The sequence below is a fragment of the Aulonocara sp. 'chitande type north' Nkhata Bay genome, linkage group LG1 (assembly GCF_057382095.1).
Source record: "Aulonocara sp. 'chitande type north' Nkhata Bay isolate Kocher_YH1m ecotype deep benthic linkage group LG1, A_spYH_male_GT1.1, whole genome shotgun sequence".
NCBI lineage: Eukaryota > Metazoa > Chordata > Actinopteri > Cichliformes > Cichlidae > Aulonocara > Aulonocara sp. 'chitande type north' Nkhata Bay.
In genome coordinates this window covers 24,485,410-24,512,393 of record NC_141344.1, presented here as the reverse complement: position 1 = coordinate 24,512,393, position 26,984 = coordinate 24,485,410, and the positions used below count along the sequence as shown (strand labels likewise).

Sequence of the window (26,984 nt, the reverse complement as noted above, 5' to 3'; positions counted from 1 at the left end):
AACTGTTTACATCTCAGTGCTGTAATATAAAACAACCATAACACCTGTGTTTGATTCATGACATGGTTCTAGGATTTCAATTGTAGGAACAAATTACTTGAAGCTTGCCTTAATAATCTTTTAACATTCAATTACATACAGGCCATTATGATATATCAGTATTATGATACAGTAATACTATCTAAATATGTTAAAGCATCAAACAACATTATGTTATTAGTATGAGGTTGCAACAAGTTTAATGTCAATATCAGTAAAAAATGCAAACATTTTAGTGCTACCATACGTTATCAATATACTGCAGTACTACAGCTACTGGACAGTAATAGAAATCTAGATCTTTATTTCATATTGGGAAATATCTTTGAAAGCAGATTAAATCATAGATTTAATGTTATTCAAATGCCGTATTGGACAGTATGTGCAGAATAAACTGGGTAAACTGGGCTGTTTGCAGTGTTCTTTTACAGTTTACAGTTATGCAGAACTGGTGCAGGGCAAACTGTGGTATCCATGTGTGACACACTAATGTGTGATCCCATCAGAAGTAGTACTTAAAAGAAAGAGAGATTTGTCACCGAAGTGAACTATGTTTAATGAGGTAGTTGCACCCCCCAGCCTCCGGGTGGCGCATTGTTCAGTGAGACAGAATAGCGAGGTCATAGGTCCTCCTCTCCAATATGGCAGAAGCGAGGCAAAGAGAAACTTCACCAGTCGTCTCTGTCTCATCATTTCCCTGTTTTGCAGGTTTGTAACCGGTAAAACTATATTAAAACGGATGTAAAATATTGATAAGAAACACAGCTAAATGTGAGGGTATAAATCAGCGGGTAAACCCTGTTATTTGTTACGTTTTATGAAGTAGAAGGACTGGGAAAAAATGCCAAAGCCTAGCCAGCCGCGGGCGCCATTTTGGTTTCCTTTCTCCACTTATTTCAGGTCGTTTTAGCTGAATGAGCTCCTTGTCGTGTCCTGATTTTGTGAATATGAATGTTAATCTGCTGTTGGCAGTGAAGAACGACTGTTTACTGGTTCTGAAAAGTGATTTTGAGAATGTTAAAGCTAAAGCTAAGCCTGCCAGCATACACATGACTCTTTCATGTATTTGTGAGCTACTAAGCTAAATTGGTTTAAGACCAAGCACTGGTATGTTGGTTAAAACAATCAGAATACATAGGTATTTGGGTTAAGAGTTAAATCGAGGTAAAAATGTATTTGAACATGCATTTCATATTGTTTTGAATTGTCATTCAGAGAGAATAGCCGAGTAAATGATTTGAAGGTCACTACACGTGAAGTACTCTTGTTTCCCATGAAAAGATCGTGGTATTGCAGCTTGAACATACAGACGGTTTTATTGTTATTTCTGTTGTATATAGAGAATGGTGATGCTGCAAGTTAAAAATACATGTGATTGTATAAATAAATATGGCAGAAGCGAGGCAAAGAGAAACTTCACCAGTCGTCTCTGTCTCATCATTTCCCTGTTTTGCAGGAACATTTACCGTAATCTGTTTTACCGGCCCATACTCTGGGTCGGTTACACATGTTCATTACCATGGTCTATACTTATAAGATCAGACCAGAGATTCTTTGCATACAGTTTTTATTTCTTCTTGACTATGAAAATCAAGGTTAATTCAGACACTGCTTTAAAATAACCATCCAAATAAAGCAAAAGATCGCTGCTGAGTAACAGGACTCGGCTAGGAGTCAGTTTGCATTTAGCTGATGATATTCTTTGGTAACACTTGCCAAATTCCTCATTTATACCAGCTTCATAGTGGCTAGCAATCAGACATCTGCCTTGATGGCTCATATAACATCTGCTTGTATATTGTAGAATGTAGATGGCTAAAATCAGAATGAGTAGGAAACCTCAAAAGCAGCATCAGACCAGGTCAGCTGATCACAGCCAGTTTAAAAACAAAGCACATGTACTGGAGCTCATATATATATTATTATATGATTTATTGCAGAGTGAGTCATTTCTCCAGACTGCACTGCTTCACCAGAACTTAGTATTCTCTCACCTGCAAAATCCCACTTTAACCCTGGCTTATACAGACAGGCTCATTAGAATGAAAATATTTTTAAAAGCCACATTAGTGCCATCTTTTACTGTCAAAATGTCAGTAGTTCACAGTGTATGTGCATAAGGAAGAACAACATCATAGTGAGCTAGAAAGCCCTGAAGATAAAGAAAATCCAAATAATGCAGAACTGTAGTGAAGAAGTCAAGTGTAATAGCAAGGCTCCAGAATAACCATCTTTAAACCAGATAAGCTAATTTCTTATTAATAACAGTCAAAGTAATAATTAATCATGACATCAGAAGTCTGTAGTTACAAGTTTGACAGTGCTTGTCTCAGTACATTCAGCTTGGAGAGGTGGTGTCTGGGATATAAATTTCTATGAATCACAGTCTCTGCATGTTAAATAGATAAAACAAATCAATCTACTGGAACTTACCATCAAACTTTTTATGCCTGGAGACAAATGTTGTTCTCATTTTGTGGCTGCTCTCCTCAACCAATTTCTCAAACTCCAGTTTGCTCTGCTGGTTAAGTTTGTCCTCCATCTCTGACGTGCAGCAGGTGTATCCCTGAGGACAGACACGCAGGTGCTCACCTGAGGAAGACAGAGAGGTAGAGCGGCATTTTTACACACGTCACCGCCTCGACATTCAGATGCTCGAAAAGGCTGAACCGAGTCTTTGATCAAAATTCTCTTGTTATTTTGTCATTCTCATCACTGAGGCAATCAAAGTGGGCCAGACCGTAACAAACGGGGTAGGAAAACATTTGTCGGTCATTTGGAATCATGAATCAGAGAGTGTCTGTGATAGCAGAGCTCCTACACCTCATGTAGAATCCCCCTTATATCACAAAGCAAAGCGCTGCAATAATGACTGCTTTAATGAATATTATGTACATGAAATGAAAGGCACAGTGCTAAGTCATGTCAAGGAAATTTATTTATATAGCCTAACACCACAAATTGGTCTCAAGGCTCTTATCAGCATGCCCTTAGCTATGACATCAGCCAAACATTTAATTAAACTGCATGGATTAATTTACGATGTCTTGACTTTGGCACAGCAAGCTGTAAATGAACACTGACATATTTTTGCCATGGAAACAATTGCTTATTTACACATTCACCACATACCGAACAACATTAACATTCATTTCAAGTCATGCTATCTGACACATGATGAAGCTAACTCTCCATTCTGTTCTGCTCGTGGTTTTTATCAAAACTGGAATGAAATATTTGTCTTTTTGGCTGCCAAATGCTCCATCATGTTCACCAGCTCGTTACTAACTGTGCGTGTTTGCTCTTTTGTTCAGAGCAGGAAGGCTACAATGAACTTATCATAACTTTTTAGTTTTCCTAAAAACAACTTTGCTGCAAAGATGAGACCAAAACAATATCAAGTTGCTAGACTGAGAGATGAGAATATTGTTTTGCAGATTACGGCGAACAACTGTGTTGCACAGATGCGCTGGTATCCATGGTCACTGTTAGGTGCCGGGGAGCATCAGAGGCATTATAAGAGGCTGGCAAGCCAGCGAAAGATATCAGATGTGACTGTGTATTGTGTGCGTCTGTGCAGTTTTTATTTCCCACAGTCCATTAAAATGAAAGTTAATTTAGGCAGAGCTGAAAAACTCACACCATATTCTACATATCACAAAAATAACATTTAATATAAATGTTTAAATTTCTCAATATTTCTTTTTACACTATATCTCATGCACTCTGGTGCGCTGTTGCTGGCATAAGAACAACATTTAAAAGATTTATTTTAAAGACTGATCCACTCAGATTAAAAAAAATGTTTTGGGCTTATTGTTATTTTACATAGTTGGGTGGTAAAATCACCAGCATTAAGGCTTCACATGCCACCTGACTACAGTGATATTAACTCAAGGATAGCAGCATTTCTTTTTGCCTTGCTCGCTTACTTTTTAACTTTCTACACTGCGAACAAAATTACACAGCAACCTTTAGGTATCAGTGAGAGTTAGTTAAGAAATACTTGTTGTAGTCCCTCTAAGTAGAAAATAAGAGATGCTGTGCGTGCGTTTTGTAATGAGATGTTTTACAGAGCCTTGGACTCTCGTCTTCTTCTACATAATTTGATTTTGAAGCATTAATTTAATAAACTGTGAAGTGTTTGACTATTACATCAGTTAGAGAAAAATTCTCGAGTCCACTCAGACGTCAGTGTATAAAAGTGTATACCAAACCAATGAAATGACTCCAAGATCCACAAAGAGAAATACTGGAACTGAAGGCCTGAAGAATTTTCAAAACTTGGAGAATTCACACTAGATTTTTTTTTTTTTGTAAATGAGTAAAAGTTTTACTTTACTGGGTTTCGAGAAAGGTAACAATCACTTAATTATGCCACACATCTGAAAATCCTTTCACTGAAAAAGTGAGGGGTTTAGTCTCAGATCTGTGGATTATTCATGGTGAATAGAGTAGTTTTCAAAAATACTGATTTACTTAAAGGGATGAGGAAAATTATTCTGATGAAATCAATAAATTATATCTACACCCATAATGCACAACACTATCTGCAAAAGACCATAAAATGAGGTTTATTTATTCCAATAATTAATCATTAAGGAAAATATGTTTAGTATAAACTAAATGTATCAGTCAAGTATATTCAATATCACCAGACTTGAAATTTGACATTTTACTTGCATATCAGACTTACATGAATAATCTACAAGTAACTATGTTAACTAATGTTAGCATTTTGGGCATAAAAATGACCAAGCCAGAATTAATTTTCCAGTTAATAAATGAAATATAAAACCAGATCCACAGAAAAAACAAAAAAATTGTTTGCCAAAAACCGAAACGAATGCTTAAATGCAAACAGAGGCTTTAATCAGTAAAAGTGACTAAGAGCTCCATGTGAGTGGTGTGTACATACATCTTTTTTGCACAGAAGTTTGTACTTTCATACTACTACCCATTTTAAGAGGTTTTCCCATTACTAATAAACTAAAATGTAAAATAAAACTTAAAAAATGTTGGAAAAGTGTTGCTAAATTCCAAAATCTAGGCTTTTTTTTTTATTAAAAACAAAAATACTTATCAAATTGTGGTTTTTGTTTTTGTTACCTATAAAGTTGTTGCTGTGATCTTTGTGCCAGAGCCACACAACCTTATAGGAAAGTTTAAGGGGGGGGAAAAAGTCCTCCCACACAAGCAAAAGCTCAGCGTCTTAGTTTCTGTCAAACACTTAAACTGGTCCGAATGTGAGTTTTCATCTGGTTGTCTTCCTGCAACAACACACACCAGCAGTTATCATCACATGATTATATTAGTTTTTTTGCCCAAGAAATATTTGGGCAATTTTTTTGGAAAAAAATTACCATAATGCATACTGTATGTAATTGTTTTCTGCATGCATGCAGTATTTTATTTCCTCTTCTGCAGAGAGCATCAGACATCATTATTAGTTTTTTTTTTTTTTTGGTCTGGCCAGCAGTCACATAAAATATTTGTGTTTTTCCCATTCTATCTATTAACATTTGGGAAAGATGAAATGAGTATCGATTTATCAGTGGAGGACAGAACAGAGAGATTGTAGGATTTCCTCTGAGGAACACAATGCAGGCACTGGCAGGCACACTGACGCCCTGCATGCATATACAGTAAGCTGCAGATAAAGGAGCTGTGTATAGATAATGAAACAAGAAGATGCAATATGTACGTGCTGGCACTCTCAAATGTGCTTAATCCTTAATCAGTCCTTAGAGAGGCACCAAGCTACAGTAATGAGGTGCACCATCAACAGTTCAACACAAACTCGTTTCTCCAGAGTAATGCACAAGGCTCCGAGCCACAGCATCCAAACTCTACAACACAAAATAAGCTGAAATGCACCACTCACTTTCTATTAGGCGATTCCTTAAGGCTTTTTTGTTTCTTTACTAAGCAGCAATGTCCTATTTTTTAACAAAGTAACAGCTGCAGATAACGTCCACTACATTGGGATTCAATCAAGCGCATGCATATGGATTGAATCTACAGGCTGGCGACCTGTCCAGGGTGTACTCTGCCTCTTGTCCAATGACAACTGGGACAGGTTCCAGTGAAGTAAATAGTTTTTACACATAAAGTTTTGGTATTTTCGGCTTTTCAGCCAAGACTCATGTCTTTTAGCTTGGGTTGCATTTAAGCTCTCGCTGACAGAAGCACGGGGTATTTAAAGTATCAGTGTAGTTCAACATTGTCAGTCATATTGTTTAAACAGGGACATTATTAAACTGAGGAGCTAAGGAATTATGAAGATGGTATCAGATGGCTGGCTAATGTCCCAAAGAAAGAAAAAGCCATACACCATATTTGGCACCTTAAATTACACGGGCATGAAACACTACTCTAGGATGACTTAGGCACAGAAATATAAACTTTTATTGTCATAAATGATGGATAAGCTGAGGAAAATTGCATTTTCTCCTCACTGTTATGTGAAGCTCTGTGACTCTGAAGTAAGTCAAATTCAATCTGAAGTTTCCGTTGATGCAATAAATGAATTTTACTTGTCGATGCAGGTAGAATACTACTTTTGGCCACTAAAGCGTTTAAAAAAAAAAGAAAAGAAAAAAAAAGAAAAAAAATCAATAACAGACAAAGCTGTCCTTAAGTGTGAATGACAGCTGAAAGGAATCCATGGTGCTTTTAGCTTTCATAGGCTGTGCACCACTCTATTCATCTCTCAGTCGTGTTTTGGTTTAAACACATAATTTGACATATCCAACTACTTTCCTGTTTTGAAAACTGTTGTCGTAAACCAACATAAAATAGAAGTTTGTGAGAAGCAGGCACGGCGTGAGCTGCATGTTTATGATGCTGCTACTTTGAGTTTATCTCACATGTTTTCCCTTCTCTCTTTCATCAAAAGCCCAGTTCAATACTTTTATGCATAAAACTTTGCTGCACATTTTCCTAATGTGTGTGTGTGTGTGTGTGTGTGTGTGTGTGTGTGTGTGTGTGTGTGTGTGTGTGTGTGTGTGTGTGTGTGTGTGTGTGTGAAAAAAAAGCAAACATAAAAGCCTACCTTAGTGAACTTTGGAGGTAATTGTCCCCAAATCTAGATGGGATTTTGGCTCACTAGACCATATCTGTCCTGTTCTAGCTGGTTGCTTTGGACCCGAGATGGAATTTGAAACCATGCTGTCAATATGCTGCACACTTGCGAGATCACACTTGTGCAGTCTCTGTCAGGGAGAGTTAAACTTGTAAGACTCAATACCAGCAGTGCCAACAAAAATGAAGACATGGGGGTGGACACAACAAAAAGACAGGGATGGCAAAAAGCTCAAAGGTTCTTCTTATAAAAGTATATTTACTAGGTGAATAACAGGAACTAATGTGCCTACTTAGCTGGCAACAGCTCACTGACACCCACTTTCCACCTTTCTCAAAGCTGTAAGATACTGTATAGCTTTACAGCGATTATATAAATTAGTCTGGCCATTTGTAGCTGAACATTTAAATGAATCTTTTAATAAAAAAAGAGCACTTCATGCGCTGTGACATTTATAATGAAGCAACATTATGTTTATCTAACATAGCTAATCCATTTAATTCAAAATCATTTGGAGAGATAATAAAAAGTTTTTGTTTTCTCACATAAATAGTGTTACAGATTTTTACAAAGAGCTGCATGAAAGTGGAGCATGAAAGGGGTGGGGAGGGTGACACATAATTTCACTGCAGGTGAAGAGGGGCAAGCGGAAAAGTCGGGAACAATCCCAGCGCATATCTGTGGCATCTGTTAAAGTGGCCTGCCAAATCAGTAACGGCGCCACACCTTTTGCTGCTGCTGAAAGTTTTGGACATTTATTAAAAAGACATTAGTGTCTCCACATTTTATAAATTCTCGATAAAATGTATTTAAAATGCAGCACTTTGTCTGTAATGCAGCTGCCTGTTCTCTGTCTGTAGCAACCACTCTGTGATCTTAAGTAATGTCACAGCTAAATTGTTAAACTTTTGCCTGAGGAGTACTATTTGATGCAGAGCATGTTTCAAAGGTGAAATAGCCGGTATTATCAAAATAAAAAAAATAATAAATAGAAAAAATAGAATCCTGTGATTTATTTCTTTGATGATCATTGAGCTTAGTTTTGAAGTTGGACTGAATATTTCTGAATAATTAAATGGAATAACACTTTTTCTGGTTTTCCTCACCTCTCACTACAAGCCGCATTCATTTTTCCACATATATAACCATAATGCACTTTAGCATTTTATTTGCCTTGCATACATATCGATAGCCAGTTAGCTTAATCGCTCATTATACTAACACGCATGTCTTTGGACAATAGGTGGAAGTGTCTAGTGTCACAGTCTAATACTGAGTGTCACAGAGAACATCCAGACTCTATACAGAAAGGCCCCAGCCAACCATTAGATTTGAATCATTAGATTTGCAGTGAGACAACAGTGCTAACCACTTTACCACAAAGCCCTCAGCATAAATATTAAAGATTATACAGCATAAACAAACAAATGCATTTCAGCAAACGGTTGGAATTTTTGTTCTTTTCAAGGTTTTATTGTACATTTATATTGATTCAAACATCACTTATCCGTCTCTTGGATTACCACTTATTGTGTTTGATATTGGCTTGAATAAAACATATCTGTCAACTCCTAATCTATTTCTGACATCCTAATAGGCAAAGGAAAAAATGAGTGTATAGTTTGACTTTGACGAAGTGAGCAGCAGAGAATTGCATACTGTATAGAAGCCTGTGGTGACAACACTGACAGAAGTGCTAATACGATGGTGTTCTATCAGATTTTTCATACATAGAGAAAGAAGCCTGCTCCCATGCAAATGTAAAACAACAAAGTTAGCTTTAGGTCTGGCACATGCACTCACCAGCCTGATTCATTATACTCCTAACATGATCAAAACCATGGATGAGCACACACAAGCATACACGCACACACTCTATATGATGCATTTAATCACAGATTACTTGGGAGCAAATAGTTATGTAATCACTGGATAAAAGGAAGATAAAAGCTTTCACTCATATGTTCAACCAGGGGCGGTTTTAGCCATTTTTGAATCAAAGCACCCCCAAAGGTTTCTTACTTTTTTTTGACAATATTTACTGTTTGTGTGACACACTACTAAAAATATAAAAAGCATACAGTACTTGTTTGAGACATAACATTTTAACAACAAAAGTGTGTAAGTGCCTGGCTTAAAACAGGACATGTTAGCTGCATTTAACCTTCAGTTACTCTTTATATAGTTAGGTAGGAGTCAGACCATGTTTCTTTTTAGCTGAAAAACATTACACCCAGGTAACCTGCAGTGTTGGAAACATGTTTTCCGACGATGTTTGCTACCCTACAATCCGTCCTGCTCTGTAGTAAAATCAGCGACATTTGACCGTCCCGTTGCTCCCATTGAAATGTATACAGCCTATTTAAAATCTAAAACTTGAAATTGTCTGTAGCCTGCTGTTGTTACCACTGTCCTGTTTGAAATGGAATGAGAGAAGCTGGTTATTTTGTCATATGTGCCGATATTGTAAAATCAAATGATCTTGATCAGTATTTCAATATTTATATCTTTTATTAGATGTTCATGTGGTTTGGTTATTTGCCTTTTGGTTGAAAGTAGACTGAGAGAGGACTTTTTTTTATTAGTGATCTTAATAGTATTGGTTTTTCATATTAATGTAATTTTTTTCATCCAATTGAATACAATCTATTTGTGTATGATTGTCAGTCCAAAGAGGGAGAGAGGGAAGAGGGGAACATGAGGAGAAAGTGCAAGGTCAGGAAGAACCAGGTAAAAAAAACACACTGGGAATAGTGACAGGCACAACAGAAACTGTTAAACTGCTTGAGACAGTTGATCACCAAAAAGTGATTTGCCAACCTCAATGTGAGGCGACATAGGTTAAAATAAAAGAAAAAATCTGCAGAGCCATATTAGTATCTTCAGTAAAGATCTTTTCATACATTGTACCATAGGCAAAGTTGCCTTCGTTTTTATAATTTTATCTATCAATATTTTGTACATTTGTACATTTCAAGGACTCTATTTTTGGAGTCTATTTTCATATATCTGTATTGTATTATACATACACATTAAAAGTGAATCTCATGCAATCAGTTTACTTCTTACTCACTATGATCATCATTCATCATTTTCCCACAGTAATTAAGGTTACCATATGTATTTTTTTTTTAAATTCCAATCCATTCTTTGTTTGCAGCATTTAAATAATCTTTATCAGATTTGATGGTTTTGTTACAGACTTTAAAAAAAGTGTTTTGCTTTTCTTTCACAAATGTGGGGATTAAATTGTGTTAAAATGTACAAAACAGTGATGTCATGTTTTGTGACGAGGACACAGGCACAGAAAGACTTGATGAATTTAAGAATCGTATCATTTAATAAAGAAATTTACAAACTTACTCAGAGATGGTAAAATTATGATGACTGATAACAGAGATGAAGACAGCAGACGATGAGGACAGGGAGGAACAGGGGTTTAAATGCACCAAGGAGACAGTCACAGGGAACTCGGGACAACTGGAGACGTTTAAGGATGCAGGGACTGACAGACACGGGGAAGACGACTCATCGTGACGAGTAAAGTTTATCTTGCCTGGCTGGGCAGCTCTCTGGGTGCTCAGCACCCTCAAAGCTCTGATCCTAGAATCGCCCCTGTGTTCAACCCAGTCCAGTTTGCTAATGTACCGCTCTGTCCTCGAGCGCAGATGTCAGAAGGCGCCGCAGCACATCTTTCAGAACGAGCTGATTAAAGATTTAAATATATGTAATTACAGAAAGCAAGATAATTAAGGACAAATGGTAATCTTCTTTGGGGATTTTACAGTGAAACGTTCTGGCGTTAACTCAAATGTTTCTTAATCAGAAAGAAATAAGGCAAAAGAAATATTGCTTTGCTTGCATATGCAATCAAACACTCATTGTTTCGTTCAGATTCTTTGATGTGCAGATGTGTTTGGTTGCTCTCGATCACTATCTTCACGATGTCCAAAACACGACTGAGGCGTAGCGTTATAATTAGGTGAAACTGCTGACTAGATTCAGGCAACGGACAGATGGGCCCGTTCGATGCCCATTTAACATGCAATCAACCACACAGACGCTTTCACAGAATTCAAGGTTTCCTGAACCCATTATACATGTTACTTTAAGATGATTTTTAAATGATATCTATCTTTAACCAACCACACAGACTAACTGCTAACTAGGAATATGTAGGTCAGTGGGAAGAAGTAGATGAGATGACCAGGAGGCATGATCAGACACAGATTAAAGAACTAACTTCATATAGCATGCTTTATTTCAGCGGCCATGTATATGGCCTCGGTTCCCTTTGGCTTCATATCCCTTGATGTTAAAGAAGCATGCACTCAGAGTGTTTGAGGTTTCACATGCAGGCGAGGCATATGCTGCAATCGTGCCTAATGGGCAAGCAAAAAGGATGGCACATTTCTTATCCTTTCTAACAGTGGTTCATTAAAATTGGCAGCAGAGCCTACAGTTTCTTAGGCAGCCGTGTGATGTTAAAAACGCAACAACTGGAGCACATTCCCTGGTGACATGCAACAGATCTGAGTTTAGAAGTGTCTCAGATGCACTAAAGCAGAGGACTGCCACTGAGGTTTAGATTTACAAGACTAAGTAACCATTCCTCACAACAAATACAAAGATTTGTCTTCACACATACAAGTGTTTTCTTGACTAGAGGTATCAAATTATTGACAGCCACACCATTTTATTGAAGTTTTCCACACATCCTACTTTATTATGACAGCTTTTTTCTTTTACTGCCGACATTTTCTGTTATAAATTAGTTATAAAGTTGTTTTTGGATGTCAAGGAAAAAAAGAGATGCGCTCTATAAATTGATAAGTTTATATTTTTTTGCAACGTGTGAAGACGAGTGCTAAATTATTCATTATTATAAGCAGCTGTATCAGCTGGAGGTAAAATGACATGCTTAGCTAATACAAATTCCTGTTTGAACCAGGTTTGCATATTTTAAAGGATGACATGTAATCACACCAAATTCAACAAGTAGCCACCGCTTATTCGGCAGTCACAGTGTCTACTGAAAAGCTTGGTTGGTTTGAGAACACCCCAGTGAGTAGCTGATTACTTATGTTGGATTTTCAGATTAAGGCTTGAAACCTAATACATACTTACATGTTTACATGTAAGTATGTATTTACAAAACCTGGGCTGTAATGCTGAAATATTTTTCTCCTTTTTCTTCATAGACAGAAAGTAAACAAATATCAAGGCCAGTGGGGAAAACTGAAAAGAAATGTTTGGCTCAATGCAAAGCAATGGTGTAAAGTAGATAGTGGACAGAGGCACACATGAGCATGCAACCCTCACTGGTGTTTGCTCAGTAACCGATCTGCTTGGTTTTCCGGTGGGTGAGTTTGTATATTGTGTTGTTGTGCTACAAGGTGGGGGACCTCAATAGTCATAGCCTGCCCAGATGAATTTCGATTAGTCTCAGTCACTTTGCCAACTCATGATAAGCCTTCAAAGGAAAACCTGAGGATAAAGCATCAAAGCTGAAGTTAAGGAGGTCCTGAGGCATCCACTTCAACATAGTAGATCGCATTATGCGAAGAATCTGATGCAACAAAGAAAACGAAACATCGCGGTACTATTCTTCTTTTCCACAGTTTGAGCTGGCCTATTGGGCTGTTTTTTCTCAGCCTCTCCCCTCTGACCTCTACAGTCTGGATTTAAGAGCCCCAACAGGTTCAGTACATGAGTCTGTGTGAGCCTGTGCTCCCAACATCTCCAGTATGCACTGTCGGTTTAATTGTGTCAAGTTGGAGATGTTAGTCGAAAGCACAGCACATTTAAACAGCTCAAACATAAGGCAGCGGAATTAGTTTTACTTTGGCATAATTACATATCATGATTATATTTAGCATAATAAAATTTTTCAACAATTTAAATCCAGAACCATCAATATAGCTCACATCAATGACAGATCCATAAATGTCCATCATAAAGGTGATACTGCATAGGTAACACACTTTTCACCTGTAGTAATTTTAAAATGCTAAAGAGATTTAGCTTATCTCTAAAGCTTAAAAAAAAAACATCAAGGGAAACACAAAATCTCAAGAATATTTCAGGGCAGCTGTGGGAAAAGTGTGGGTTCTACGCCCACTGAGAGTCTAATGCCAGATTAACTCTCACAAGGATTCATTAGTCTACCTGGCCAAAGGGCAAACTGCATATGGGTGGTGCCATCTGGTACATCTTTTGGCCACCCTTGCCAGCATTTATAAAGTGAGGAGGTTCTTGCCAGAGCTCCATGCCAAACAAGCCAACAGATCATCAAGTCGAGAGAGAGAGAGAGCGAGCATGCAAGAGAGAGAGAGAGAGAGCAGTATTCATTCATCCTGAAAATTCATAAAAAGATGTAGTGAGGCAGTAAGTGAAATTAATGGCTGCTCTATTGTAGCACGAATGGGTGAAATGTATTCTAAATTAACTGGCCAGAAAACAGTTAACAAGAAAGACTCTAGGTCCGCTCTATACAGGAGATACTGTACAAGTAACTCGTACCTAGACTGAAATCTGGATTTGTTTGCAGCAGGTTCCAGCGTGTCTTCGACGCTGCCAGTTACTGCGGTTTTCACGCCACAGCAGAGCCACGCTCGATAACTAGGAAGCACCATCTTGAATGAATCACGTTTATTATCATTGATCTACCACCAGATTCCAGCTCCACTCTCATTGAGGCTGCCTCCAGAATATTGGCTCTTCTCTGCTCTTATAGCCCAGCTGCCATAAAGCACCAACGTGCACAGAGACTTGCTGACTATGAATGAGAGCGCAGGCCTACAGAAACAGGTCCACGCTCTTGACATTTTAATTCACCAACTGAGGTTACTCTGCCTCCATCTCATATGTCATCCATAGCGCAATTTGATTTTAGCGTTGTTTCTTTGCTTTTAGCACAGATGCCATTCATAATCCACCGCTCGCTTTACTATACAGCTTTACATACCAGCAGGTATATTGTTATGCAGTACACACACAGGGCAAAAAGCATTCAGTCAAACCCCAGGAAGCCATTCAACGCACTGGAAATAAAAATATATCACAATGATCTATCTGTTTTAATATCTGTGGATGAAGAATTACTGCACAAAAGTGCAGCCGTTCACTTTTTTACATACTGAACCACTGTCACGTTTGTGTCATGGATGTCCTATTTAAGTTTCTACTTAAAAAAAAGACTAAAATGATATGTTTGCTTTGAATAGTAAATAGTTAGATGATGATTTGATTTTTTTAGAATTTATGACATTTTTACATAGCATCCTTACTTTTCCAATCCTAACTCTAACTTTAGGTAATAAGAATAAGTAACTTTTGTTTTTATTAAACTCAAATTTATTCAAGTCTAGTCATTTAATTTGAAATAACCTGAAACTATATATCCTTTATCTACCTAACATACATATACTCACATACAGTGCAGGTATTATTCCATCACCGTATATTTCTCTATATTACTGAATAATCAAAAGTGTGATTAGAGACTCTTTTGTCTGCTCTTCATGAAAAGGCCTGTAAATGTTAATGTTATGTATTGAACAACCAGACTCCCTTCAAAGTAAAGGTTATTGAAGCTGCAAAGAAAATGCACACTTATATTTATGACAAATCCAGGCACACTGACGTGTCTGTGAATTTCAGTCCCTGCCACTGGTTATACTGCTGGTTATTGTCATTCCACTTCTCTCTCTCTCTCTCCTCTATTTATACTAAATGGCACAGGCCAGGTTCAGCACACTGGGCAGTAATAGCTAAAAGACTGCTTGAGCATGTGAAAGGTTGACACCTCTATCTTTGAGATCTATTGACTCCGGTACAGCTAAGGTCCCCTCTCACATCTGAGCCTTGACTATACTTTCTTTATTCAGGCTGTGGCACATTTTAAAGGCCCTTTATTCATCTGACATGACCTACATTAGAGGGCAAAATAAAGCTCAATCCAACTTGCAAACAGAATTAAAGGTCGTTGAATGATGGAAGACTTTGTGAATCCTCTGTAATGTTCAAAACGAGAAAAAAATAGCTTTGAGCAAACTAACGTACTGTTGTGGGATTAATACTCCAGATAAAATGTTAACTTTTAAAATAAGCATAATGAATGACTGCAATCAAAGGCATTCTGGATGTAATGGGACCGGCTTTATCCCTACACCAATCTAAGAAACATTTAAAATGCAAAGTAAAAGTGGGTTACCAACTGCCTGATGATACACTGGGTCAAGCTCACTTTCTGCAATACGCTACACTACATCATATTTTTCATTACCTTCAGCCATTTTTCAGTTGAAACACTTTAGAAATTCAGAAATTAAAGACACTGAAACACATTGTGCAGTTTGAAGCCTCTCAAAAGTGACATTTTCAAGTGACTGGATATAACTGAACCTTTGTCCTTTAACAGACTTTCACACTGAAGTGTCAAGAAATGTATTCTGTGTTCAAATCTGTTGTATGGGTCACAAAACAGGTGCACTGCAAAATATTGGAAGACTTTATCTTGGAACTGTCAACAGATACTCATATGCTGATATTGAGTAGCATATTTTAATAAAAATATTGCTGTCAATTGAAATTGCTTTTCCCACTGAGCTGACAGACTGTGGTCAGTGTTTCCTGATTCCCACCGCTATTCTCTATCACATGACTTTAGTTTCCTCGATAGTACTGGCAAACTTTGAAAACTCAAATGGTGCAACAGATTGCTACATTCATACTAGGGAAAAACCATGGTATGAACAAAATTACTGCGATCAAGTGCAATGATCTCGTTGCCTTTGAAATTGCTGCTTTGAAGATGGGGACCAGGTGTGTGACCAATCGCAGTCAGTTGCTGTCTTGACTTTAATTTTGTGTTAAGACAGCAATAAAATGGCAATAAGATGGTGAGGATTGGGGAATTACATGCAATTTGGGAATTAACTATGATAAATCAGTAAACATTGCAAATCTGTTGCTATCTACACAGAAATTCACATCAAGTACATAAGGTTTGTGGAGACATTTCTCCACAAGTAGTGATGTAGTTGCTGCAAGATGATGGTTTAACTGCAAAATGACATACAGTAGGCACCAGGCAGTATATAGTATAATAGTGTACACTGAGTCAAAAGGTGTAGAACCAAAATAAAATCACTTAACAACCAGTTGAGTCGAGTCCCCTACTGCAAAGAGACACATCGCAGACAAGTTAGCTAACTCAGACTGATTGCAATGTGTCGGAAATCTGTCTATGTTTATGAATTAGCAATTATTAGCTAACCTTCACTAATCTATGTCTTCAGACAGTACAAGTTGGACCACAATCCTTTGGATATAGGTTGCCTGCCACTTGGTGATCTGTGCAAATGTCTTGTGATCATAAAGTGGTCACTCAACCTTTGGGTCATCAGTTGGTCACTCTGAGTGTTGCAGTCAGGCACTGCTACTTACACTGAAAATGAAACTGTGTATGTAGTAACCTTCAAATAATTAATGAATCTAACAGCTAATCTAATAACAAATTGAATTCCCAACTATTGGGATAGTTATGTGTTGTTTTTCCAGTTTTCTTTCTTTGTACTATACGGCCACAGGATTCATCAGTTTAGTCTTGGCATTAGCAGAAAGGATTCTATATCCTGCAAGTACATCTTTATGTATAAAATGAACTTAACTATAAACAGTTTCTTTTCTGTGGCCTGTTAAACCTGGAAAGATGATGGATGGTAATTTTTTTGGTAGGATGGAATAACACATCAAACAATGCACACTTAAGAGCTTTTGTGAGCATGTTTGCACATTCTTTTTATGGTGTTATTACTTGTCAAGAGAAATCCACAACCTGGAAGTAAACCCAATTACTGAGTTAACTCACATCTGTCTGCATGTTGAAGTGGGAAAAATGCATCAAGCATGATTGATCTTACTGCTGCTCTGCCATCTGGACCGCCTCTCCATCACCCAAATCACCCACTTTCAACTTTTTTCCACAGGGGCTCGAGACCCAAATTGAATATGTCCAAACAAGATGACACAGATAATTCCCACAATTGCTCCAACCATATGTTACCACACTTGGAGACTACTGAAAGATTTTTTAATTTTCAGATAACTTAAAAAAGTTGGAAAACCGACTGTGTTACAGTAATGTATAGATACATATATGCTTCACAGCGAAATGTCATCATTTCATGATGCCTTTGCCAATCTTTTACCAGTTCTGCCCTTCATTTATCCCCAGCCTGTGTGCTTGATACAACCTCAGAGTGTGTGCTAATAAAAAAAAAACCACTTTGAGTATGAAATAAAAAAGACAATATGCAGGTTGTTTTGCTGTGATTATCTCTGCTTCCATTAATGTAAACTGACAGCATAGCAGATAGGCAATAAAAACAGACGAGGTAATTACATCTACAGTCTGTTCAGTACATCTATAATCAAATATGTACTTTTACTGAATGCCCACACAATACAGGTGTTTGTTTGGGTTAAAATCCCAAAGGACACTTTTTTCTTTTCTTATTTTTTCTCCAAAACTCTTTTGCTGAAACAATGATACATGCTGGAGGCATTTCCATTTCACACAATAAAATATCAGTACTAGCCAGTTCTTGTACCTGAAAAAACATTTTAGTTAAATGAGAAGCTACTGCAGATTTGGAAATATGAAAAAGGCTGTATCACAAATTGTAGGAAATTGACATGAACCTTAGATAGCAATTTTTGTGGGAAAAAGAGAAGCAATTTAGCAGCAACGGTAGAACAACTTAAAACTCTCAACTCTCTCTGTGTTTCCTGCAAGAGTGTCCATATATACATACAACAATTTGTTTATATATAAAAGCGTTGCATACTGGTAATTACTGTAAATACCTTTTTCTACAAATTCGATTTATGTACTAACTCATTCTTTTAATTAAGTGTAAATGAGGGAAATAATAACTGTACTATGTTCAAAATCAATAAGAAGGTGATTTGGCTCTTGTTAGGTCACACTTTGACTTTCTATCAACATTTTCTCTCCACCAAGTCCGCAGCCTTTCTCCAACCATAAACCGATGTTCTTAATGCGCTGATAGAACCATAAATCAGTTTAATAATGCCCTAGTTACTAGGAGTTGTTATCAGTGTCATGGTGGGCAACTTCAAATACTCTTGCCCAACACAATTTATTCCTTCACATTTACAAGGAGTACTCGCTGAGCTCTTAGCATTCCACCCACCTAGCACCTTCATTCTACACATTTTAACTCCATTTCTTATTCATTATTGCTTAAATTAGCATTTGCATTGCATTGGAGTTCTTCGGCTGCAAACCTGGTATCTGGAACCAGTGTGCATTAGAGGACCTCTCCAATAAATGTCAAAAATATCCCATCATATAAGTCAAGCACTTTTGTGCATATTATGGCTAGTAGTTTCAGTCATGCATTCAGTTTATTAAAGTGGAGCTGCAGTATATTGTATAGCTACATGCCTCTGGCATAGTTAATGGCTGTGACCAATTTTCCAAACAAGATTTACACCAGTCTACAGTGAACACTGTATAAGGAAAAAAGAACACAAGAAGCTATGGATTTGAGAAGAGGTGTTGCAGGATTATGTGTCTGTGAATTTGAAATCGCTTATTTATTTAATTTCAGCTAATGCTCAGATAAATGGTCATCATGTCAGTGTTGTTCTGGAGGACACGAATTAGATGAGAGAAAACTCATAAGGCACATGAAAGCTTGCAGAGGGTTGACAACTCCTTCTGGAGTGAAGTACTGCGTCGTAAAGATTCATTTCAGAACATGAGTATAGCTGCCTGGTCGAGGCTGATGCTTTGTTCACTGTAAACCCAGGTTATAAAAAATTGGTAAATCACTTTGGATATCTGATAGGGAGAAATTGAGGAAGTGGGTATTATCAAGAAAGTAAGCAACAACCATGCATCCACTTATCCAATTCAGCGTTGTGATTGGGCGGGACAAGAGGCAGGTTGCCAGTCTTCCGCGGGGCTAACACAAAAAGAAAGACAACCATTCCCACACACAGTCATAGTTGGTCACCAGATAACCTAATGTGCATGCCTTTGGACTGTAGGAAGAAGCCAGAGTATCTAAAGGAAACCCACACAGGCAGAGGGAGGACTGCACACGGAAAGGCCCCAGCTGGCTGATGGAATCAAACTCAGTTCGCACTCGGTGTGAGGTGATGCTGCTAACCACCATCGTGCCGCCCACTATTTGTAGCTTTGCTCCTGGATTATTTTTATCTGTAAATTTAAATATATTGCATACTAAAGTTGTATTGGCAATATAAGTAGTTCTTCTGGAAACTAGCCGCACTTTTGACTCCGATATCGACAGAAGCTGTCAGCTTCTCACTTCTAATTACTTTATTAAATATTATCAGAGTAACTCATCCATATAAACTGATGCAAGTGCAAATTTAAACAGTATTGTAAACTGACTTCAATTAATGAATTAACTTGATTTAATTTACTGGACCTGCCTTCAAGTCATTTTCTCTGTGTGTATATGTTCTTCTTCGATCAATTTCTTCACAGGGATTAACCAACAATCCTAAAACAAACAAGATCTCACTCAAACCTTGAGGACATTTGGTGGGAACTTTCTACAGCTGTTTTTATTTCCCAACGTTTTAGTGCATTTTATCACACTGGTTTAATAGTAAAGGCTAGAAGGGAAGAGGAAGAGGCATACAGTGAGGTTAAAGCCTTGTACTCATTCTCTGGATTCATCATGCTAACTGGTGCATGACTCAGTCCTAAACACAACAGCTGGTGGTCTGAAGAGCCCGCGGTAGAGCCCCGGGGTGTGAGTTGACCAGCCCACTCATTTACCGGCAGCTTACACAGGGGACACAAAACAGCAGGGTTCTGGGAGCAAGAGATGAGCCTGGCATCGTTTCATATTCTAGCACCCTGCAGCTGCCAAAGAACAAAGATGAGCCAAGAAGCATCACAATGGCACCTGTTTCATCTTACGGGTAAAGAAATTAAGGAGTTCAGAAGATTTAAACACTAGACATCGGCTGTTCAGTCCAAATGAGCCTTTCTGAAATGCCTTCTTTCCAACAGCACTTGAATTAGCAGAGCTGAAACTATTAATGCAGATGGTACTGGTAATCAAGCCTTATCAACCTTCTTTGACTGACAAACACTAAGACTACATAAGCTTGTCACATTTGTCATCGCTGGGCTCCCTGAAGCTACACCACGTGGCGCCACTCAAGTCAGCGGCATGAGTCTAGCCAGCCTAGATGGCTTTTCTTGCAAGACGTAGCTGTATATTTGCAACGGCTATGAGGATAGGGGATTTAAATGATCTGTTGGCTCACCCCCCTCTACTTCTTTAGTTCCAGATGAGATCCGATGTCTTTAGCAAGTTGCAACTTGTACATCGAACATGCCTCATTACAATCTAATTTTATGGGAAAAAAAGAAGAAAATGCAATATACAGAGCCATGATACATTCAGGATGATGGCTCCAGAGCTATTAAAGCACACTCATCAAACTGCACATGCTTTTTCAGACAAGCAGAATCATTTTAATTAATATCTAAATTGCAACACCTCTTTGGAAATCTTCTCTCTCTTGCTATGTTGTCGGCAGTTTAATGTGTAGATTTTTAGCATTTTACCAGAAGTGTATAATAAAAAAATTTGGGGGCAGTTTAATTGCGGCTCTCATATATTTCTGTGTGAAAGGAATACGGCCGAGAAATTATGTAACACGGGGTGAAAGAAGACAGAGCAGACCTTTGACACAAAAACAGTGTCATTATATCCCCCAAGGCATTTCACTGCAAAGCCTATTATTTAATGTTATAATTAAAGCCCACAAATGTGACTGGGAGGGTTAAGATCTGCCCTCTACATATTTGCATTAATATAAAAATAATAACGACCTCCAATTAGTCTCTCCACCTCAAAGCTGCAAACGAGATCACACTAAACTAGGTTGTGAACTCGTGTAATCAGTATAAATTTCCTAATTTATAACTGGAACAGCATGTCTTATGCTGACTAACAACTGCTGCTATTTGAAAATACACTTTACAGCAGATTGTCACGAGTGTTGCAAGGTTGGCACTGTGATATCCTCTTGTGTTGTTGCTTTGTGAGGCAACATCTATTCACTGGAGAGGCGCGGGCTTCCAGTTTCACATCTTTTGTTAAGAGTGTCTAAACCAAAGAAATGGACTCAAATAACAGTTTTTGAAACATTACAGCACAGTGACACTGATATGAGGACTTTTTAGATGAACAAATGCAAATGACATTTATTTATTTATTTATTTATTTATTTATTTATTTATTTCTTGTATGGTTTGAGAATGAGAGAAGTAGGGGCAGCACACACCTTCACACAGGCAGCTGACTGTGAGCACAAAGCCTTTATTTTTTTGCCACCTAATTCCCCCAAACTGAAACTGACTCTAGGAAAAGACAGCACAAAGTATCAGGACCAAAAACATTTCAATCAAGTCACCAGGCATGTTAAATCAACACTGTATAAACGAAATAAAACAGGCACCTTTACTTGGGGTAATATACAGTGAATCACTCATTGCTTTAAAGCTGAAAGTCAGTTGTTTGCTGACATTCCAGGCTCTGGCTACCTAAAGTCCTAACGTATTTACCACAGATAGTAAAAAACATGGGCGTAGCATCCAGATCAGAAAAATTAAGCCAATCCAGCAGTGCCTTAAGCATGCACTCTATCTGCCACCAGATGGACGCGTGGACTCGTAGTAAAAATCTACAAACATGCTGAAAAAGCATTGAGGACGGGGCTAATGCAGCAGTCCCCAACCTTTTTTGTGCCACAGACCGATTTATGTCTGACAATACTTTCACGGACCAGCCTTTAAGGTGTCTCAGATAAATAAAACAAAATAAAACCAGTACCGGTACCAAAAAAAAGATTTGTTCATAACACAGAGGAAAAGACCCAGGGAAACCGAGTTAACGATAAAAACGATTTTAAAAAATGATGCTAAAAACCAATAAAAACCCTGAAAACCATCAATTTCCCACTCGTGGCCCGGGGGTTGGGGCCCGCTGGGCTAATGTACAATAAATAAAGAGAATTTAAGACTAATTTCAAGACACTTTTTTACTTGACCTGACATAATGATGTGTTTCTTGTTTTTCAATGCTTGTTTTTTTAATTTAATTTTGTTAGAAGAAAGAAAGCGACAGCGATTAAGTGATTATTGTATTGAAATATTTATTTTTCATAATTAATTTGTTCTGCTGTGGCTTTCTTTGTTGTGAAAAACATTTACATGTTGGAGCATCTGCCCTATTGATTTTGATACAACAGCCCCCTGTGGTTTCACTACAGTTAAGCCACCACTGAGGCCTTTGAGGGGTAGACAGCATCTATGTATCTTTAACACAACAAGCGTGTCATTGTCAGCTCTGTGATGCCTGTGACACCATCGCTGTCTGCATTTGTTGACAGCATCTGAAGTTTCCATGACAATTTTTGTACACAATGTTTATTTGTACTTAATGCTTGTTTACTTCCAAGTCTCCGAGGGGTGGCTTTTTTTTTTTTTTTAACAAATCACCTCAGCCATGTGTACATGTCTGTGTCTGAAAAACACAAATAAAGAGTCCCCAGTGTGAAATGTATTTGCATCCTTGACACCTCGATGTGATATACCCACGTGGCTTTCCCAGAGCACAGTGTGGCTCTCATCTCACTAAGCCCTATCATTGGTGTCAGGCTTGGGACTTCTATTCAGAGACTTCCCTCCAGAGGCAAAGGGCTCTGTGGGTAAAAAGAAAGACCATGGCAATAAAAACAACAGAATGCACTGGTTCTCTAATGTACATAATAAATAATTGTAGGAAAGCCACAAACTCTCTCACAGCGTAGAATAGAAGTGATTAGTGTTTGCCGTGTAATAGACAATGTGTTTGATATGGCTTTAGGTCGAACCTGAAACTAGTAGGGTAGCAGCCATATAATCATGTATAAACACATCTTATTTTTCAATGTTAACCAATTATTTGACAATGTGACACCCACTTATTTTCCCTGCAGCGCCCTCACCCACTGGTAGAGGAATCCTAGAGGGGCACAATTTCCACAGTGGAATAATGCCACGTGTGACGTTGTGTGACAGTTTAGTTTAGAGAATACTTTTCAACAGTGCAAAATGCACACAAATACCACAAAACATCACTAATCCTTCAAGTTCAAACTTCCTTCTTGTATCCCAGAGCCAGTCTCGCTATCATTTCAACACGTGGTTACTCGATAATGCTCTCCATTACAAGGAAAGCTTTATTTCATTAATCATCAATTAATGCTAATTTTCTTTTGTCTCTGCTCCAAACGTTCAATCACACCCCACACTGCTTATTTTCTAGTTCCTCTCAAGGCTTGAGAGGGTAGAGATTCTTAATCCCCCCCTCCATTACTGATTTAGGCCAGCAGTTGATTGAAAACTGGAAAAAGCGCTATAGCAGGCTCCTACGCTACCCGGAGGCTTTTCACACTACTCAGAAAAGAAAAAGCCATACATGGTACAGAGGAAGGTTCCAGAAAGCTTGCAGACCTTGTGCATTTCAGGGATGAATGCCTGCAGAGGGCTGACAGATTCTTCAGGTCAGGACAACTGTCAGACATTCTTTCACCATATCTGAACAGCACCACAGGAGGATTCACAATCAAACTCATTTAGCTCTTCCATGCACACAATCTGTCTCACCAAATGAAGAACAAAGCACGTTTTGTCATTTTCTACTACAATAGAGATGCAAAGCGAAAGAAACACCCAGATAGTGAGGCTAAACTGCTGCAAATACACACACAGGCAGATGCACGTCCACATGCGCACAGCCTAATCTCCCTCACATCTAATTAACTGTTCTCTCTGAAGATGTATACAGGCTGGCAAGAGACTTATTTCCAATTTGGCAGAGCCAAGAGTATCTTAATGGGCTTTGGAAAAAAATTGCCCCTCAGAATTTTTATATGGATATTTGCTGGGCAAGGGCTTTTACAGCAGTATTCCCACACTTTCAGCAGAGGTCTGATGTGTTTCCATTACTTAGTGATTAGGCATGCAGACACACACAAAAAACAAATAAATACATTAAAAAATGACAGACAGACAGACAGACAGACAGACAGACAGACAGACAGACAGACAGACAGACAGACAGACAGACAGACAGACAGACAGACAGACAGACAGACAGACAGATAGACAGATAGACAGATAGATAGATAGATAGATAGATAGATAGATAGATAGATAGATGAAGCCATTTCCAATCACACTATCCAGGTGGTATTGCAAGGTGGATCAAAATCTGATGGTATTTTTCTACATTTTCCCATCAATTTTGACAAAATCTCCTACACCACTGGCTGAACTGCAGCTCCAAACCATGACAGAGCCTCCACCGTGTTTTACAGATGACACATGGCGCAGACACTCACTGTTGCACCTCTTTCCAGACCTCCTCTGTGAATATTGTTGAAAATCTGTACAAAAGATTTCAAATTTGGATGCAGACCTGTCACCCCTGATTTACGGTCCAGTTCTTGTGTAATTTGGCACACCTCCGCCTTTTTGCCTTGTTTCTCTACCTTAAGAACAGCTTCTTGACAGCCAGAAATCCACTAAAACCATTTCTGATGAGGCTTCAGTGAACAGCAGATGGATCAACTGAAGGGTCAGATACATCTCAGGTCCTGTGTCAGGTCTTCGCTGGATTTTTTCCTGTTTCTTAAAAACATGACCTTCAAATACTGTGCATCTGTTGTAGATCGTTTTTAGGCCTCCCATTTCTTCTTTCCTCCACTTCAGTGTCTCCAAATTTTCTCAGTTTTCTATGGACACACTGCACATCATGCTGAAATATGTAGGATGTTATACTAATCGCTCTTCGGGAATCACCAATACAATTTTTAATACTGAGTTATCTTTGGCATTTTCTTAGATTCAACTAAAGAAAGTGAGTTAATGTGGATAAAGATACAATTTAAAACTGGAACTGCTGTGATGTGTCATGCCCCTTGAGTAAGATGTGTTATGCTTTAATAATACATAGGGCTGTATTAAATGGCTTAATAAGCAAACACAAAAGTTCCTGTGAAAATGATGAAATGATGAGGTACAAGGACTGGAATAAAAAAGCAGGATGTCCAAAGAAGAGTTTTGAAAGACCTCCACAAAGCCTGTAGAATTACTCATCGAAACAACTTAAAAAAATTACAAGAAAGTCTGGCTCCTTGGAAGAATAAAAAGAAATTAGACGTGGGCTTAAACTTTTGCACAGTATCTCTCTCCAAACACACGCACACATGTATACATACATAAATAAAGAGTGAAAGAGCCAAAGAGACTTTAGTACTGACAATAATATTAATAACTGTGCTATATACTTAAGCTTCACAAGCGTCCTAACATTCAATCAAGTACAAAAAGCAATGTTATCCGATATCTGGGTTGTGTTTATAGGAATTTGGCATCTGCAACAGCCGAGCACAGATCACAGCGATAAACAGAGTTGGAGCATCAGGAACTCACACGAGGGAAGACGATGCTGTATTGTGTAACAGCTAATAACTGTTTTGCTCAGACAAATCAAATAATATTCTTTAAATTTGCTATGGATGAACCCCAAAGGTAATTGTTATTCTTGAAAAGGGAAACATAAGACTCTGCGCAGCACTAACAGGAACTGCAGCACATCGAGCGATTTTGTTTGAAAGCCATAGCAAAGAGTCGAATCCACCCATGTGAATCCCAACTGCTCTGTGTAAGTATATGTTGATATTAACAGCAAAGCCTCAGAGAAAGAGCTCCGTGGCAGGGCCTTACTGAAGCATTCACAAGCAGATGTGCTTTTGAACAAAGGGCTGACAATCAAGCAGTAATGTGTGTGATGCTATAAAGGCTGACACATGAGCACAGGGGTGATCCTCACAGGCTAGCTGTACTGCTGGCTGACTGCTGTATAACCAAGCATTGGATGGCATATCAATAGCATGGACACTACAGTAGAGGAATCACAAGTTCAACCTGGTGGAGTTTAATGAAGTTGTCCAAGAGCCTGTTTTAGACATTTTTCAGATCCAACAGTGTATTTCACTACCTCCACTCTGTCCTACCCACCTGCTCTTGGCACTCTTCCAAGAGACCTCTTACTGTATGAAAACTAAAGCTGGTAGGATTTTTTTTCTTACTGCCATCTACATCTCACTGCTCCTGTACTGTAAACCAACCAGAGCACTTAAGAATCCTTGAGCAAAACAATATCAGTCTTCAAACACCAAAGTGTCTGACCTCCATCTAAATGAGTTCATTCTGTCAATTCACCCAATGTTTGCCTTAGTGCAACAGATATTAAATTGCACACGCACACACACACACACACACACATACGTGTTTTCATGATATATCAGTACCTATGACAAAAATGTGACAAATGGGAACGTGCCTTTCTGAAGGTCCTAGAGGCATGGGAATCACAAAAAATTTGACCCATGCTTCCAGGAACACGCCCATCTGTTGAGATTTTGGCTAGGGTTAAATTTTGGTCAAACCTGAATTTACTGCTACTTATGAGGACACTGTCAGGTTTATGTGACTTATGAGTACCATAAGGTCACACACACTGATATTTCATGTTTAGGTGAATTGTGAAGCCCATGGATACACACATAATTTTCAAGTATACATGACTTATAAGGACCAGGTAAGGGTAGGGTCTGTATTTTCAGCTTGGCTCCTTTTGAGATTACAATATAATAGGCATGGATGCACAATAGTAATGCTCACCAGTCGGGTAACTTCTGACAGAAATATCAGACATTCATGTGT

The 26,984-nt window shown here is 38.2% G+C and overlaps 1 protein-coding gene across 2 annotated transcripts in view; it reads right to left on the bottom strand.

Moving 5' to 3' along the window:
- Positions 1 to 26,984, bottom strand: part of gpc6a (glypican 6a) — a 180,285-nt gene that overhangs the window by 124,905 nt on the left and 28,396 nt on the right. For both annotated transcript variants that reach the window (XM_086289758.1, XM_086289766.1), the window contains exon 2: positions 2,473 to 2,631. In XM_086289758.1, coding sequence (XP_086145884.1) covers positions 2,473 to 2,631 — 159 coding nt within the window. The remainder of the gene's footprint in view (positions 1 to 2,472; positions 2,632 to 26,984) is intronic.